This window comes from Periophthalmus magnuspinnatus, chromosome 13 (genome assembly GCF_009829125.3).
Source record: "Periophthalmus magnuspinnatus isolate fPerMag1 chromosome 13, fPerMag1.2.pri, whole genome shotgun sequence".
NCBI lineage: Eukaryota > Metazoa > Chordata > Actinopteri > Gobiiformes > Gobiidae > Periophthalmus > Periophthalmus magnuspinnatus.
This window is the reverse complement of record NC_047138.1, coordinates 22,524,935-22,544,370: the sequence shown is the minus strand read 5'-3', so window position 1 is coordinate 22,544,370 and position 19,436 is coordinate 22,524,935. Positions and strand designations below refer to the sequence as shown.

The following is a 19,436-nucleotide window of genomic DNA, read 5'->3' as shown; positions in this document are numbered from 1 at the left end:
AGGGAATGAAATATGCAGGAAAGCAGTCATATTTTGACAGTGTGCAGTGCATAAACCAGAAAGAATATCCCCAAAACGTGGATGATTATTGACAATAATCATGTGTACATGTTGTATGTGGAGTTTGAGGAAATTTGGATGAAAAACCTAGGACTAGACAGGTTTCATTTGCACTTAGGAAAAGTCGTGTAGGAATTTAAATCCAATGACGAAGTCATATTTTGAGGGCATCCTACTCATGAACCATAAAGAATATCCACGTTTTGGGGATATTCTTTATTTATGGATGATTATTGACAATCGACATATGTACATACTGTATGTGGAGTTTGATGTAATTCGGATGAAAAACCTAGGAGTAGATATGATTCATAGACATGCAAGTCAAAGTGCCAAGTGCCAATTTCTTTTCAATTCATTGCGCCCCTGGTGGCCAACAGTGGAAAATAACCCATGGCCATAATGTAATTTTTTGTTTCTTCTGAGACCATGAATTGATGCCCCAAATTTCATAGGAATTGGATAATGTTGGCATTTCACCTCTATGGTAGGGGGCGCTATAGTGTTCATTTTGATTAAAATTAATATTGCATTCCATTCAAGGCCCAATCTCGCATATGTGATGTGAATGTGAGCTCTGTAGGGCAATGCCTGTGGTCGTGAGAGGACATAGAAAAAACAGGAAACGAAGGCGTATTTCGGTGGCGGCGTACGGGCGAACCGTGTGGAATTTGGAGAAAACGTGGATAACTTCTGAAAACCCATGTGTCTGGATGTGGCATGTGAAATCTGAGCTCATTTGGACCAAAAACCTGAGACTAGTAGCGTTTTGAAAACACGCAGCGAATGAAGCGGCGAATTTTTGATCCAAAATGGCCGACTTCCTGTCTGTCATAGAGCAGTACTTCAATTCATATTTATGCTTGTCCCCCCATTCTCTATCACTGTTCTGATTTTTGTGTGTGTTTTCCAAAATAAACCAGGCTCCTCTCCCATAGGGGTGAAATTTTAGGTGGCGCCGTCGAGTCAGGGGGCATGGGACATTTTGCCAACACCAATTTTATGAAATTTTTCGCAGAGCCGGTCGATTCTATACCCCCATGTGAGACTTTTCGTGAATGTTCAGGGGGTGAAAAATGCGATTGTTTTGGCAGAAAAACGAAGAACAATGTTAATATGCAGTGTGGCCCTGAGCTGTGTGGCCCTGACTCCATTAGAGAGGGGTCTGTGGCTTTGCACCGGCAACCACGTACATAATACAGGTATGGTGTAATATACTTTTTTGACCCTTTTAATGCTCACAATTATCTCCCCAAGTTTCATGCCAATCGGACAAAGTTGTGTATTTTACCAATACTGTAGGGGGCGCTATAGTGTTCATTTAGATAACAATTAATAGTGCATTCTATTAATACCCTGATATCACATGTGTGATGAGAATTTCAGCTGTCTAGAACCATGTATGTGCGTATAAGAAATTTTTTAATTTTTTTTTTTTTTTGTATTTGCGCCACTGGTGGCCAACCGTGGAAAATGGCTCATGGCCATAATGTAATTTTTTGTTTCTTCTGATGTCACTGATTTATTCCCCGAATTTCGTAGGAATCCGATAATGTTGGCGTTTCACCCCTATGGTAGGGGGCGCTATAGTGTTCATTTTTATTACAATTAATAATCCATTTTATTAATACCCTCATATCACATGGGTGATTTTAATTTGAGCTGTGTAGACCAATGCATGTGCGTGTCAGACATTTTTAAATGATTTTATTTGGAGTCTTTGCGCCCCCGGTGGCCAAGTGTGAAAAAAGACCTATGCCCGTAATATTATTTTTTGGTCCACGTCATGCCCCCAATTTATTTCCCGAATTTCGTAGGAATCCGATAATGTTGGCGTTTCACCCCTATGGTAGGGGGCGCTATAGTGTTCATTTTTATTACAATTAATAATCCATTTTATTAATACCCTCATATCACACGGGTGATTTTAATTTGAGCTGTCTAGACCAATGCATGTGCGTGTCAGACATTTTTCAATGATTTTATTTGGAGTCTTTGCGCCCCTGGTGGCCAAGTGTGAAAAATGACCTATGCCCGTAATATTATTTTTTTGTCCACGTCATGCCCCCAATTTATTCCCCGAATTTCGTAGGAATCCGATAATGTTTGCGTTTCACCCCTATGGTAGGAGGCGCTATAGTGTTCATTTTGATTAAAATTAATATTGCATTCCACTCATGCCACAATCTCGCATATGTGATGTGAATGTGAGCTCTGTAGGGCAATGCCTGTGGTCGTGAGAGGACATCGAAAAAACAGGAAACGAAGGCGTATTTCGGTGGCGGTGTACGGGCGAACCGTGTGGAATTCGGAGAAAACGTGGATAACTTTTGAAAACCCATGTGTCTGGATGTGGCATGTGAAATCTGAGCTCATTTGGACCAAAAACCTGAGACTAGTAGCGTTTTGAAAACACGCAGCGAATGAAGCGGCGAATTTTTGATCCAAAATGGCCGACTTCCTGTCTGTCATAGAGCAGTACTTCAATTCATATTTATGCTTGTCCCCCCATTTTCTATCACTGTTCTGATTTTTGTGTGTGTTTTCCAAAATAAACCAGGCTCCTCTCCCATAGGGGTGAATTTTTAGGTGGCGCTGTCGAGTCAGGGGGCATGGAACATTTTGCCGACACCAATTTTATGAAATTTTTCGCAGAGCCGGTCGATTCTATACCCCCATGTGAGACTTTTTGTGAATGTTCAGGGGGTGAAAAATGCGATTGTATTGGCGGAAAAACGAAGAACAATGTTAATATGCAGTGTGGCCCTGAGCTGTGTGGCCCTGACTCCATATGAGAGGGGTCTGTGGCTTTGCACCGGCAACCACGTACATAATACAGGTATAGTGTAATTGACTTTTTTGACCCTTTTAATGCCCACAATTATCTCCCCAAGTTTCATGCCAATCGGACAAAGTTGTGTATTTTACCAATACTGTAGGGGGCGCTATAGTGTTCATTTAGATAACAATTAATAGTGCATTCTATTAATACACTAATATCACACGTGTGATGTGAATTTGAGCTGTGTAGACCAATGCATGTGCGTGTCAGAAATTTTTTTATGATTTTTTTTTTAGTATTTGCGCCCCTGGTGGCCAACCGTGGAAAATGACTCATGGCCATAATGTAATTTTTTGTTTCTTCTGATGCCACTGATTTATTCCCTGAATTTCGTAGGAATCCGATAATATTCGCGTTTCACCCCTATGATAGGGGGCGCTATAGTGTTCATTTTTATTACAATTAATAATCCATTTTATTAATACCCTCATATCACACGTGTGATGTGAATTTGAGCTGTGTAGACCAATGCATGTGCGTGTCAGACATTTTAAAATGATTTTATTTGGAGTCTTTGCGCCCCTGGTGGCCAAGTGTGGAAAATGACTCATGGCCATAATGTAATTTTTTGTTTCTTCTGATGCCACTGATTTATTCCCCGAATTTCGTAGGAATCCGATAATATTGGCGTTTCACCCCTATGATAGGGGGCGCTATAGTGTTCATTTTTATTACAATTAATAATCCATTTTATTAATACCCTCATATCACACGTGTGATGTGAATTTGAGCTGTGTAGACCAATGCATGTGCGTGTCAGACATTTTTAAATGATTTTATTTGGAGTCTTTGCGCCCCTGGTGGCCAAGTGTGAAAAATGACCTATGCCCGTAATATTATTTTTTGGTCCACGTCATGCCCCCAATTTATTCCCCGAATTTCGTAGGAATCCGATAATGTTTGCGTTTCACCCCTATGGTAGGGGGCGCTATAGTGTTCATTTTGATTAAAATTAATATTGCATTCCATTCATGCCCCAATCTCGCATATGTGATGTGAATGGGAGCTCTGTAGGGCAATGCCTGTGGTCGTGAGAGGACATCGAAAAAACAGGAAATGAAGGCGTATTTCGGTGGCGGCGTACGGGCGAACCGTGTGGAATTCGGAGAAAACGTGGATAACTTTTGAAAACCCATGTGTCTGGATGTGGCATGTGAAATCTGAGCTCATTTGGACCAAAAACCTGAGACTAGTAGCGTTTTGAAAACACGCTGCGAATGAAGCGGCGAATTTTTGATCCAAAATGGCCGACTTCCTGTCTGTCATAGAGCAGTGCTTCAATTCATATTTATGCTTGTCCCCCCATTCTCTATCACTGTTCTGATGTTTGTGTGTGTTTTCCAAAATAAACCAGGCTCCTCTCCCATAGGGGTGAAATTTTAGGTGGCGCCGTCGAGTCAGGGGGCATGGGACATTTTGGCGACACATATTTTATGAAATTTTTCGCAGAGCCGGTCGATTCTATACCCCCATGTGAGACTTTTCGTGAATGTTCAAGGGGTGAAAAATGCGATTGTTTTGGCGGAAAAACGAAGAACAATGTTAATATGCAGTGTGGCCCTGGGCTGTGTGGCTCTGACTCTATATGAGAGGGGTCTGTGGCTTTGCACCGGCAACCACGTACATAATACAGGTATGGTGTAATGGACTTTTTTGACCCTTTTAATGCTCACAATTATCTCCCCAAGTTTCATGCCAATCGGACAAAGTTGTGTATTTTACCATTACTGTAGGGGGCGCTATAGTGTTCATTTAGATAACAATTAATAGTGCATTCTATTAATACCCTCACATCACACGTGTGATGTGATTTTAAGCTGTGTAGACCAATGCATGTGCGTGTCAGAAATTTTTTTATGATTTTTTTTTTAGTATTTGCGCCCCTGGTGGCCAACCGTGGAAAATTACTCATGGCCATAATGTAATTTTTTGTTTCTTCTGATGCCACTGATTTATTCCCCGAATTTCGTAGGAATCCGATAATATCGGCGTTTCACCCCTATGATAGGGGGCGCTATAGTGTTCATTTTGATTACAATTAATAATCCATTTTATTAATACCCTCATATCACACGTGTGATGTGAATTTGAGCTGTGTAGACCAATGCATGTGCGTGTCAGGCATTTTTAAATGATTTTTTTTGGAGTCTTTGCGCCCCTGGTGGCCAAGTGTGAAAAATGACCTATGCCCGTAATATTATTTTTTGGTCCACGTCATGCCCCCAATTTATTTCCCGAATTTCGTAGGAATCCGATAATGTTTGCGTTTCACCCCTATGGTAGGGGGCGCTATAGTGTTCATTTTGATTAAAATTAATATTGCATTCCACTCATGCCACAATCTCGCATATGTGATGTGAATGTGAGCTCTGTAGGGCAATGCCTGTGGTCGTGAGAGGACATCGAAAAAACAGGAAACGAAGGCATATTTCGGTGGCGGCGTACGGGCGAACCGTGTGGAATTTGGAGAAAACGTGGATAACTTTTGAAAACCCATGTGTCTGGATGTGGCATGTGAAATCTGAGCTCATTTGGACCAAAAACCTGAGACTAGTAGCGTTTTGAAAACACGCTGCGAAAAATTTGGCGAATTTTCGATTCAATATAGCCGACTTCCTGTCCGTCCTAGGGCCGCACTATGATTGGCTTTTTTGCTTGTCTCCATGAGCTCTATCACTGGTGTGAATTTCGTCAAGCTAGGGCGAAAAATGCGTGTCGGCTCCCAATTCATTTTAAAATTTTGAATTTTCTAGGTGGCGCTGTCGAGCCAGTGTGTGTGGGTCATTTTCGTGATGCATATTTTCTTGAATTTTTTGCCAAGCCGGTCGATTTGATACCCCCATGTGAGACTTTTCGTTGACGTTCAGGGGGTGAAAATTGCGATCCCAGGGGGAGAAAAAAAATAATAATAATAAGAAGAAGAAACCCAGGAAGAACAATGCCCCTCGCCATCACTTCGTGAGTGGCGAGGGCCAATTAAAGCCGCAAGCGGCGATGATGGCCCTCGCCCCCTGCGCGACCGCCCCCCCACGCGACCGCCCGGGGCCGGCCACCGCCTTCACGCACCATTTTCCCCGCCTGGCCACCCCACGGCTGCAACCCGCCCCCCTTCACACAGTTTCTATATAAATATGCGTGACCCACACATTATAATGGAGGTCCACGGCATTGAACCGGCAACCTTGTGCACAATACAGGTATGGTGTAATGGACTTTTTTGCCTCTTTTGAGGTCCACAATGATCTCACCAACTTTCATGCCAATCGGACAAAGTTGAGTTTTTTACCTGTACAGTAGGGGGCGCTATGGAGGTCACTGGCCACATGTTTATAATGGTTCTCTATTCACAGTTTTAATCTGAATCAGTGATTACAATTTGAGCTTTTTAGGCTGATCCATGTGTCTGTGAGAGGTAATCAAATATGCAGGAAAGCAGTCATATTTTGACAGTGTGCTGTGCATAAACCAGAAAGAATATCCCCAAAACGTGGATGATTATTGACAATCGACATATGCACATACTGTATGTGGAGTTTGATGTAATTCGGATGAAAAACCTAGGAGTAGATATGATTCATAGACATGCAAGTCAAAGTTCATTCATTGCGCCCCAAGTGGATAACTTCTGAAAACCCACTTGTCTGGATGTGGCATGTGAAATCTGAGCTCATTTGGACCAAAAACCTGAGACTAGTAGCGTTTTGAAAACACGCTGCGAATGAAGCTGCGAATTTTTGATCCAAAATGGCCGATTTCCTGTCTGTCATAGAGCAGTGCTTCAATTCATTTTTATGCTTGTCCCCCCATTCTCTATCACTGTTCTGATTTTTGTGTGTGTTTTCCAAAATAAACCAGGCTCCTCTCCCATAGGGGTGAAATTTTAGGTGGCGCTGTCGAGTCAGGGGGCATGGGACATTTTCCCGAAACCAATTTTATGAAATTTTTCGCAGAGCCGGTCGATTCTATACCCCCATGTGAGACTTTTCGTGAATGTTCAGGGGGTGAAAAATGCGATTGTTTTGGCGGAAAAACGAAGAACAATGTTAATATGCAGTGTGGGCCTGGGCTGTGTGGCCCTGACTCTATATGAGAGGGGTCTGTGGCTTTGCACCGGCAACCACGTACATAATACAGGTATGATGTAATGGACTTTTTTGACCCTTTTAATGCCCACAATTATCTCCCCAAGTTTCATGCCAATCGGACAAAGTTGTGTATTTTACCAATACTGTAGGGGGCGCTATAGTGTTCATTTAGATACTAATTAATAGTGCATTCTGTTAATACCCTCACATCACACGTGTGATGTGAATTTGAGCTGTGTAGACCAATGCATGTGCGTGTCAGACATTTTTAAATGATTTTATTTGGAGTCTTTGCGCCCCTGGTGGCCAACCGTGGAAAATGGCTCATGGCCATAATGTGATTTTTGTTTCTTCTGATGCCACCGATTTATTCCCCGAATTTCGTAGGAATCCGATAATATTGGCGTTTCACCCCTATGATAGGGGGCGCTATAGTGTTCATTTTTATTACAATTAATAATCAATTTTATTAATACCCTCACATCACACGTGTGATGTGAATTTGAGCTGTGTAGACCAATGCATGTGCGTGTCAGACATTTTTAAATGATTTTTTTTGGAGTCTTTGCGCCCCTGGTGGCCAAGTGTGAAAAATGACCTATGCCCGTAATATTATTTTTTGGTCCACGTCATGCCCCCAATTTATTCCCCGAATTTCGTAGGAATCCGATAATGCTTGCGTTTCACCCCTATGGTAGGGGGCGCTATAGTGTTCATTTTGATTAAAATTAATATTGCATTCCATTCATGCCCCAATCTCGCATATGTGATGTGAATGTGAGCTCTGTAGGGCAATGCCTGTGGTCGTGAGAGGACATCGAAAAAACAGGAAACGAAGGCGTATTTCGGCGGCGGCGTACGGGCGAACCGTGTGGAATTTGGAGAAAACGTGGATAACTTCTGAAAACCCATGTGTCTGGATGCGGCATGTCAAATCTGAGCTCATTTGGACCAAAAACCTGAGACTAGTAGGGTTTTGAAAATACGCAACGAAACATTTGGCAAATTTTCGATTCAATATAGCCGACTTCCTGTCCGTCCTAGGGCCGCACTATGATTGGCTTTTTTGCTTGTCTCCATGAGCTTTATCACTGGTGTGAATTTCGTCGAGCTAGGGCGAAAAATGCATGTCGGCTCCCAATTCATTTTTAAATTTTGAATTTTCTAGGTGGCGCTGTCGAGCCGGTGTGCTTCGGACATTGTCGCAATGCCAATTTTATGAAATTTTTCGCCGAACCGGTCGATCCTATACCTATATGTGGGACTTTTCGTCGACGTTCAGGGGGTGAAAACTGCGATTGTTTTGGCGGAAAAACGAAGAACAATGTTAATATGCAGTGTGGCCCTGAGCTGTGTGGCTCTGACTCTATATGAGAGGGGTCTGTGGCTTTGTACCGGCAACCGTGTACATAATACAGGTATTGTGTAATGGACTTTTTTGACCCTTTTAATGCCCACAATTATCTCCCCAAGTTTCATGCCAATCGGACAAAGTTGTGTATTTTACCAATACTGTAGGGGGCGCTATAGTGTTCATTTACATAACAATTAATAGTGCATTCTATTAATACACTAATATCACATGTGTGATGAGAATTTCAGCTGTCTAGAACCATGTATGTGCGTGTAAGAAATTTTTTAATGGTTTTTTTTTAGTATTTGAGCCCCTGGTGGCCAACCGTGGAAAATGACTAATGGCCATAATGTAATTTTTTGTTTCTTGTGATGCCACTGATTTATTCCCCGAATTTCGTAAGAATCCGATAATGTTTCCCTTTCACCCCTATGGTAGGGGGCGCTATAGTGTTCATTTTGATTAAAATTAATATTGCATTCCATTCATGCCCCAATCTTGCATATGTGATGTGAATGTGAGCTCTGTAGGGCAATGCCTGTGGTCGTGAGAGGACATCGAAAAAACAGGAAACAAAGGCGTATTTCGGTGGCGGCGTACGGGCGAACCGTGTGGAATTTGGAGAAAACGTGGATAACTTTTGAAAACCCATGTGTCTGGATGGGGCATGTGAAATCTGAGCTCATTTGGACCAAAAACCTGAGACTAGTAGCGTTTTGAAAACACGCAACGATAAATTTGGCGAATGTTCGATGCAATATAGGCGACTTCCTGTCCGTCCTAGGGCCGCACTATGATTGGCTTTTTTGCTTGTCTCCATGAGCTCTATCACTGGTGTGAATTTCGTCAAGCTAGGGCGAAAAATGCGTGTCGGCTCCCAATTCATTTTAAAATTTTGAATTTTCTAGGTGGCGCTGTCGAGTCAGGGGGCATGGGACATTTTCCCGACACCAATTTTATGAAATTTTTCACCAAGCCGGTCGATTCTATACCCCCATGTGAGACTTTTCGTGAATGTTCAGGGGGTGAAAAAAGCGATTGTTTTGGCGGAAAAACGAAGAACAATGTTAATATGCAGTGTGGCCCTGAGCTGTGTGGCCCTGACTCTATATGAGAGGGGTCTGTGGCTTTGCACCGGCAACCACGTACATAATACAGGTATGGTGTAATTGACTTTTCTGACCCTTTTAATGCCCCCAATTATCTCCCCAAGTTTCATGCCAATCGGACAAAGTTGTGTATTTTACCAATACTGTAGGGGGCGCTATAGTGTTCATTTAGATAACAATTAATAGTGCATTCTATTAAAACCCTGATATCACACGTGTGATGTGAATTTGAGCTGTGTAGACCAATGCATGTGCGTGTCAGAAATTTTTTAATGATTTTTTTTTTTGTATTTGCGCCCCTGGTGGCCAACCGTGGAAAATTACTCATAGCCATAATGTAATTTTTTGTGTCATCTGATGCCTCCGATTTATTACCCGAATTTCAAAGGAATCCGATAATGTTGGCTTTCACCCCTATGGTAGGGGGCGCTATAGTGTTCATTTTTATTACAATTAATAATCCATTTTATTAATACCCTCATATCACACGGGTGATGTGAATTTGAGCTGTGTAGACCAATGCATGTGCGTGTCAGACATTTTTAAATGATTTTATTTGGAGTCTTTGCGCCCCTGGTGGCCAAGTGTGAAAAATGGCCCATGCCCGTAATATTATTTTTTGGTCCACGTCATGCCCCCAATTTATTCCCCGAATTTCGTAGGAATCCGATAATGTTTGCGTTTCACCCCTATGGTAGGGGGCGCTATAGTGTTCATTTTGATTAAAATTATTATTGCATTCCATTCATTCCCCAATCTCGCATATGTGATGTGAATGTGAGCTCTGTAGGGCAATGCCTGTGGTCGTGAGAGGACATCGAAAAAACAGGAAACGAAGGCATATTTCGGTGGCGGCGTACGGGTGAACCGTGTGGAATTTGGAGAAAACGTGGATAACTTTTGAAAACCCATGTGTCTGGATGTGGCATGTGAAATCTGAGCTCATTTGGACCAAAAACCTGAGACTAGTAGCGTTTTGAAAATACACAACGAAAAATTTGGCGAATTTTCGATTCAATATAGCCGACTTCCTGTCCGTCCTAGGGCCGCACTATGATTGGCTTTTTTGCTTGTCTCCATGAGCTCTATCACTGGTGTGAATTTCGTCAAGCTAGGGTGAAAAATGCATGTCGGCTCCCAATTCATTTTAAAATTTAGAATTTTCTAGGTGGCGCTGTCGAGCCAGTGTGCGTGGGTCATTTTCGTGATGCATATTTTCTTGAATTTTTTGCGAAGCCGGTCGATTTGATACCCCCATGTGAGACTTTTCGTCGACGTTCAGGGGGTGAAAATTGCGATCCCAGGGGGAGAAAAAAAATAATAATAATAATAAGAAGAAGAAACCCAGGAAGAACAATGCCCCTCGCCATCACTTCGTGAGTGGCGAGGGCCAATAAGAAGAAGAAGAAACCCAGGAAGAACAATGCCCCTCGCCATCACTTCGTGAGTGGCGAGGGCCAATGATCCTATACATAAAAGCAATACCTAGTCTTAAAATATAAAAATAAGCCAATTAGTATTGATATTTTTGTAACATTATTGATACCTAAATGAGTCAGTATTTATACTGCCATCCCTAGTGTATATTTCAAAAAAAAGTATAAAGGGGATGTTGTCAGGCAGTGGAAGGAATACTTTGAGGATCTCCTCAATCCCACCGTCACGAAGCAGAGACTGGGGATCCAGAGGCGGACTCGTCCATCACCCTGGCTGAAATCACCGAGGTGGTTGGCAAGCTCCTCGGTGGCAAGGCTCCGGGGGTGGACGAGTCTCTGGATGTTGTGGGGCTGTCTTGGCTGACACGTCTCTGCAACATCACGTGGCGATAGGGGACAGTGCCACTGGATTGGCAGACCGGGATGGTAATCCCTCTGTATAAGAAGGGGGACGTGGGTGTGTTCCAATTACAGAGGAATCACACTCATCCTTCCCGGTAAGGTCTATTCCAGGGTACTGGAGAGGAGAATCCGACCGATGGTCGAACCTCGGATTCAGGAGGAGCAGTGTGGTTTTCATCCTGGTCGCGGAACACTGGACCAGCTCTATACTCTCCATTGGGTCCTTGAGGGTTCATGGGAGTTTGCCCAACCAGTCCACATGTGTTTTGTGGATCTGGAGAAGGCATTCGACTGTGTCCCTCGTGGTGTCCTTTGTTCTGATAGCTTCATCGAGCCACGACCTGCAGCAGGCACTGGGGTGGTTTGCAGCCAAGTGTGAAGTGGCTGGGATGAGAATCAGCTCCTCCAAATCTGAGGCCATGGTTCTCGACCGGAAAAAGTTGGCTTGCCCTTTCCGAGTGGGTGATGAGTCTTTGGCTTAAGTGGAGGAGTTCAAGTATCTCAGGGTCTTGTTCACGAGTGAGGGAAGGATGGAGCTTGACACTGACAGGCAGATTAGTGCAACGGTGATGCGGTCACTGTATCAGTCTGTTGTGGTAAAGGAGGAGCTGAGTCGCAAGGCAAAGCTCTCGAATTACCGATTTACCCAGCCTCACCTATGGTCATTAGCTCTGCGTAATGACCGAAAGGACAAGATTGCGGATACAAGCGGCTGAAATGGGTTTCCTCCGGAGGGTGGCTGGGCGCACTCTTAGGGATAGGGTGAGGAGCTCGGTCACACAGGAGGAGGTTGGAGTAGACCCGTTGCTTCTACATGTCGAGAGGAACCAGTTGAGGTGGCTTGGGCATCCGCTCAGGATGCCTCCTGGACGGCTCCCTAGGGAGGTGTTCTGGGCATGTCCCGCCGGGAGGAGGCCCTGGGGAAGACCCAGGATACGCTGGAGGAACTATGTCTCTCGGCTAGCCTGGGAACGCCTTGGGGTCCCGCTGGAGGACGTGTCCGGGGTGAGGGAAGTCTGGGAGTCCCTGCTTAGACTGCTGCCCCCGCGACCCGGCCCCGGTTAAATGGAAGAAAATGGGTGGATGGAAGTATAAAGGGAAATAAAGGGAACCAATACTTTTACTGGCACGTTTAGGAACATAATGGATTTCAAAACCATTATTACATAATCATTTTTGTCAATCACCCATCCACAGACATACAATATAACGTTTTTCATTTGGATGGCATCACAGCTTTGAATGGTCAAATTCTGTGATATTATTTTGTGTTTTGGAATAAAATGTAGTAGCCTGAGAGAAGAAGAGAAAAGACGATAGGTTTATTTACCATCAGCACAGGACCAGCTTTCGGAGACATGAACCCTTAATACACTGTGGTAGTGTATTGAGCCGTGTTTTCGTTGTAGGGAGTATTATCAAGATAACGAGGACTGAGCTGGGTGTCCATACACTTAGTATGAACTATTTACCAGGAGATTTGATAAAGGCCCTGTTTCTTGTGAGCCTATACCTCACTCAATGGGCTTATTCCATGTGACACACCATGTTTTGTACCAATACTGAAATGTGCAGTTTGGACTCACAACTACTCAAAAATGCTGTTATGATGCACTATGCCAATGTTTCTTTTTGCTGCCTTAAACTCAATAGTAATTCTGATAAAGACCATTTATCTCTTATGTTTTCATGTCATTTCAGGTGTCAGTCGTCAAAGAAATGTTTCTGGATCTTTCTCTTCCCATTTCTGATGAGGTGAGAGTTTCGGCACCTTAATACTGAGAAATAGCATAGACATTGCATCGATTTTTTCCATTCAATTTTATTTTAGGCCTACAGAAAAAAGTTCCTTAAGAAAGCCGCCCAAATGTCCAGTAATGTGACCGAAAACGAGAGGGGCAGCCCTGTTCTGGCCAATGGGACCAATGACATGCCCACCGGCAGCAAATACCTGCAGAAGAAAGCTAAGAAGCGGGCCAAGAAACAAGCTAAGGTTTGTTAGTTGTTTACTGTGGTTCAATCAATCAGCCCAGCAAGATGAATCATCATGATATTTGTGATTTCATTTCACAAACTCTTGAGAATCCATCTGGCCCAATTCCTGTTGTGGTTCAGGCCAATCACAGAGCAGCATTGTGGTTTGGGTGGAGCCAAAGGTGAGGTTTGGCTGATGAGATGCTTGCACCTAACCTTGCAGCACAGCAAGATGGATTCTCATTCTCATCTCCATGTAGAGAAACTCCTGCTGTAAGGTTAAGCTGGTGAGTGGACCAGTCACAGAGCAGCATTAAAGGCCAAGCACCCAAATGAACTAAAACAAGCCTGGTGATGTCAACAGATGCACTTCAGCCTATAGTAATGAAAATAGTGACTTTGTTTGTGAAAAACGTGCAGAAAGTAAGGTCTTTGTGAATTTGTGGACAGGGAAAATGTCTGTGCTTTTCTCTCAACTGGATTTAACCAAAATTATATTGTTCAGCCTGTACGACCACTTTGACCAATCAGATTCAAATAATTGTCATGACATTCCAAGTTTTCCAATCATGAGTGCTACACCTATCAATCTGGCGTGAGTCAGCTTAGGTGATATCATGACTAAAGCTCAAAAGTAAATTTCTCCTGAGTTATTATGTCAAACGTTGACATTTTAATTTTCAATGTTTGATGCTCAGTAATTCCTAGAGACTGATCTTTGATTTTCTTTTTCATAGCAACAAAAAAGACAACAGAAGCTCGACAGTAACACCACCTTAGACAACCTTACCTCTCCTCAAAGCAAAGACGACACACAACACGATGAAGAAGAGAAAGAAACTGTACCCCATGAAGAAAGGGCCAACGGAGAAGAACCTTCAGGTGAGATCATGGACGCCAACTTTGAACCGAAAGAGCAGAATGCGGCTGAGAATAACCAAGAGGAAGAGGAATCACCCCCTAGCAACCGCTTTATCCTCCTGTCAGACGAACAACCCAACAACTGCACTTTAGACAAAACATCTGAGTCATTTCAAGACGAGAACAATTTGGAGGAAGATCTAGACAAAGCCTTTATAGAGGATGGTGAGAAGGTAGCAGATGAGAGCATGGAGTGTCGAGAAGAGGAGCCAGACGAACCTGAGGAGCCCACAGAGTACATGGTGGTGAACCAGGACCCGGACTTGGCCTTCCAGACATTGGCCCAGAGGACAGCCCCAGAGAAGCAGGAGTGTTCGGTGCAGTCCTGCCTGTTTCACTTTACCGAGGTGGAGACGCTCACCGCGAACAACAGCCTGCTCTGCCTCACCTGCACCAAGCGCCAGCAGCACCCAGGTATAGGTGGAGGTATGTACGCTTGATTTAAGAGGATGTCAGTAACGGTCAAATCTTTATAGGAATGGTTTATCACTAATCTGCGATAACAGAGGATTTCCCCGATAACTGTATCACCCTGAAATTGAAAATGATAGTTTTTCACTAAATATCACAGTGCTGTTACAGTGATCGGTGAATGCAACATTTTACATCAACTTGACAAATCATTTGCAACTCAGTGACGTATTCACTGTTCACATGTAAACCTGCTCTGTCATGATGAGCTGGAAAAGCCAGGGAGGTTGAGGAAGCATGGATTTTGCACTTGTTGATTCTTCGAATATCTTCATCCAGTGCTGTCAAAGGTTGCTTTCCATAAGTATTCTAATAATGTCATTTAAATACATGCAAAATTGACTTTTTTGACCTTTTAACCATGTTGTACCCTCAACACAAACACACTTGAAGTTGCATTTAGCTTCATAGTCGCTTGTTTCATGAATCCATTAATCAAAAGTCATCTTCACTCAAAAATGCTTCATTATCCAAAGTAATTATCGTTCTTATTATTCAGGCATCCTTAAATTGCTATATGTGCTCAGCTTTCCCAGCAGACTTGTTTTTACAGACTTTGAACCCATATTTTTACGTTTAAAAGTAAGTACTGTAGTAGATCGAATTATAATTCTATTCAGACCCATCGTTTGAAGCGAATATTAAAACCTTTGTGTGATAAGCCAATGATCTATGTAGGTGTAATAGAAATGTGAATGATCTTGAATGCACAGCTAAAATTCACTTTTCCTTTGTTTAGATTCCAAGAAGAATGTGTACACTGATGCCTTGAAGCAAATGCTGATCTCTTCTCCTCCTCCTGTGCTCACACTACATCTGAAAAGATTCCAACAGGTACATTTTTTATTTTGTTATTACTCACATGGCAATTAAAGGGGGACTTTTTTTTTTTTTTTTAATATTTTAATTCACTTTATATGTTTTGTTTTTTATATAACTTTTTGTTTACAATGAGTGAGCTCACAAGGCCTCTCCACAGATCTGCCCTGAATCTTGGCCTGCCTGATGCCACCTGCATGGCTCCATGAACATAAATAGGTTTATAGTATACTGTGTGGAACATTTTATGCAAAGCCATAACATCTCCATGGAAACAAACAGGCGCTAGGCCCTCACCAAAAAAGTTACATAGTGAACCTTTAATAAATGCCATATTTTTCACAATCTCTACTTTTCTTCTTTTGCAGAACAGCTTCAGTATTTGTAAAGTAAACCGACATGTCCAGTTTCCCGAGGTCTTGGATTTGGCCCCTTTTTGTGCAGTGAACTGCAAGGTAACCATGACTCGGCACTAATAACGGCTTCATGTTTACAGCCTTGATCTATGAAATAACCTGAGCACATGGCTCCCCCCACAGAATGCAGAGGAGGGAGACTATCAGATCCTGTACAGCCTGTATGGTATAGTGGAGCACAGCGGGACTATGCGCTCTGGTCACTATACGGCCTATGTCAAAGTACGGCCAAAGTGTGCCAAATCCCAGTCCAATGGCTTTTTTGCACAAGGTGAGTGTTCCTGGGAATAAAAGGAGACATGTTAAGTAAAATCAGTACCGAAGATCCGTTCACTGTATGTCCTCATCAGAATTATACCAAGAGAAGTGTTTTGTTTAAAGGTGCACTGTGGAACTTTTCTTGTAGAGGGTAAACAATAAATGGTTCTATACATAATAGTAATAAAATAATTACTGTTGTTCCCTCATCAAAAACATGCCTGAAGAGCTTTTAGATGTCATCCATGCATGTTTGAATAATTTAGTGATCTCTCCTCCTCTCTCCTTACAATTAACAGTATGATCCTATCCAAAGCTCAGCCCACAAGTGTCACCCCCACACAGCACTTTACCATAAATATACAAAAGAATGGTAGTTTCATTAGTGGAATGCACATTGATTTAAACGTGATAGTGCTCTGAAGGGGAGTGATTGGCACAGGGAGCAAAGGGAACGGGGAGTCCAATACAATACTGAAATGTCAAGATTTGTATGTTTTTGGTGAATATAGCATTTTCAAAATGAGAAAAGGTGTATATATATATATATATATATATATATATATATATATTATACACACACACACATATATACACATATACACACACCACTATATTGCAAACTGGTGGAATTGAAACCAAATTTCTTGAACTCCTTAGAGGGAGATATAAATAAAAGTGAAAGTATTATTGAAACATGCATGAATAAAACAAAGCACAACTCCTGTTTTTAATGAGGAAACATTCACAAGGCCTACTCTAGATGTCATCACAACATTCTATAGGCCAGTGATAATTTATACAAATGGGGGCAGGTAAAATGTATATTGTTAAAATATTGTTTTTTTATTGTAATATAGTGAGTTGTAAGGTCTAGTTGCTAATAGAAATGAAACAGGTTCAACATTTATGAATTCACCTTTTGGATATTTCGTGGCGAAGTACGATGTAATCAATGGGGAAATCTGGTCGCCCCCCCATCTGGCGTTGTGACATCTTCACATCTATAATCTGAAAACCACCACTTTTAAATGTTGTAGGTTACACGGAGTCAGCCAAAGGGTCCTGGTTCCACATCAGCGACACCAGTGTTCAGCCTGTGTGCGAGGGTAAAGTTCTGAGCTGTCAGGCCTACCTCCTGTTCTACGAAAGGATCCACTAAGACCAAGCACTGAAGCTAAGGCCTAAGTCAGGGATGGGCAAACCTATTGACTTATATATATATATATATATATATATATATATATATATATATATAATTTCAGTTAAATAAATACAGCAGAAAAACTTTGAATAAGGTTTAGCCTTACCTATTTTAATATAACTTGGCATGTTCTGCAGGCCCCGGGTCGTAGTTTGCCCATGTCTGGGCTAAGTACTGTGTGTAGACTTAACCTATGGACCAGTGTGTGCAGCGTCAGTAAACTTCAGCCTAATCCAATACAACATTATATGAGGCAACTGTAAAAATCTGACTTAATTTGTACAAATGTTTTTTTAGCAATGCTATGAAATTAAATGTTTCATAAAAAAATTTGTCTGGATTTTTTTTTTTTTTTTTTAAAGCTTGAAACATAGGACACCAGTACATAATACAAATAGTGATACATGTGTTTATCTTGGAGAACACTTTTACTAGTGATGGAAGATGTATTCAATTTTAGTCCTTAAGTAAAAGTACAGGAGCAAAACAATACTCAAGTAAAAGTATCACATGAAAAAATCTACTTAAGTAAAAGTATTAAAGTACCTGAAGATTAAAATGTAAGTATTTCGCACAGAATTTGAGGTCTTATTAGACTTACAATGTAATGATTCTGATAAAGATTTGTGCTGAATTTTGCTCAACAGAAACAACTGAATCGATTGTTTTTTCCTAGCTGTTTTTATTTCTCAAAATTACAAATGTGTTAAATGTGTTCCTATTCAGTCTTACTCAAAATGTTGTGGAATAGAAAGGACAGACGTCTTCTTCCAAATACAGCAGGTAACAGTATCCACTCTAAAATGTACTTAAATACAGATACCTAAAATTTATACTTAAGAACGTCTACTACTCCTACTTTGCTGCATTCCACCACCGATTTTTACATTGTCTTTATGGAATCTGGGATCCAACCACCCAGACAACATATAACAGTGTATTCTGTCTTCACCACACTTTGCCTACTTACAAATGTGGTGTGCGAATGAGGGACTGTGACCGGACGGGCCAATGGCACAGACGGGCAGCCTTGCTTTTGTCAGTCTACTCCAGGGAAGCTGTGGCTAAGCAAGCTGTGGCTAAGCAAGCTGTGGCTAAGCAAGCTGTGGCTAAGCAAGCTGTGGCTAAGCAAGCTGTGGCTAAGCAAGCTGTGGCTAAGCAAGCTGTGGCTAAGCAAGCTGTGGCTAAGCAAGCTGTGGCTAAGCAAGCTGTGGCTAAGCAAGCTGTGGCTAAGCAAGCTGTGGCTAAGCAAGCTGTGGCTAAGCAAGCTGTGGCTAAGCAAGCTGTGGCTAAGCAAGCTGTGGCTAAGCAAGCTGTGGCTAAGCAAGCTGTGGCTAAGCAAGCTGTGGCTAAGCAAGCTGCTTATCACCATCAATGAGCAATACCAAACATATCTCTTGTTTTTATGAAATGTGTGCCAAGTTAAGGACCCTGTTGTGTATTGCTAAATTATTTAACATTTATTATAGTATATTATTGCCAGAGACGGATAGAGTAGCCAAAAATGTTACTAAAGTAGCAATATTACTTCAAAATAATATTACTCAAGTAGAAGTACAAAGTAATGGTCCAATAAATGATTCAAAGAGTAACTTAAAGGCTAACTGTCAGGACATAAAGTCTGATTTATAACTTGATGTAACTGAAAGGACAAAACCTTAAATAATGCACAAAATCTAGTATTTTAAAAGGATAGATACGGAAATGACAATGACATTGACAAACTAAATCTGAAGGCCCGCTGCAAGAAACACAAATGTTCAAATCAATCAATATAAAGCTTTCATCACTCTAGACTTACTCACAGTGGGAAGAGGAACTCAAACTTGAACTCAAGTAAGAATACTGTTACTTCAATAAAAATACTCAAGTACGAGTAAAATTATACTGCTAGAAGGGTACTCTGAAAGTACAATTTGTTTAAAACGTTACTCCTGTAAATGCGATTATAGTATTTTAATTACTGAAATGACTTGCAGAAAAAGTGGTATTTGTGCATCACAGTTTCACATTTTGCCAACAGGACTATCGTCTCTCTTTGCAGTAAATTGTGAGGGTATTTGGCAGGTTTTGCACTGAGCATGC

The 19,436-nt window shown here is 41.9% G+C and overlaps 1 protein-coding gene across 1 annotated transcript in view; it reads left to right on the top strand.

Moving 5' to 3' along the window:
* The window catches only part of usp16 (ubiquitin specific peptidase 16), a 43,227-nt gene extending 25,629 nt beyond the window's left edge, over positions 1-17,598 (top strand). Inside the window, exons 12-19 of the mRNA XM_033977523.2 lie at positions 12,990-13,043; positions 13,120-13,281; positions 14,000-14,609; positions 15,394-15,488; positions 15,842-15,928; positions 16,013-16,160; positions 17,188-17,331; positions 17,520-17,598. Of these exons, the coding sequence (XP_033833414.1) occupies positions 12,990-13,043; positions 13,120-13,281; positions 14,000-14,609; positions 15,394-15,488; positions 15,842-15,928; positions 16,013-16,160; positions 17,188-17,309 (1,278 nt within the window). The 3' untranslated portion in view covers positions 17,310-17,331; positions 17,520-17,598. The remainder of the gene's footprint in view (positions 1-12,989; positions 13,044-13,119; positions 13,282-13,999; positions 14,610-15,393; positions 15,489-15,841; positions 15,929-16,012; positions 16,161-17,187; positions 17,332-17,519) is intronic.
* Positions 17,599-19,436: the final 1,838 nt, after the last annotated feature.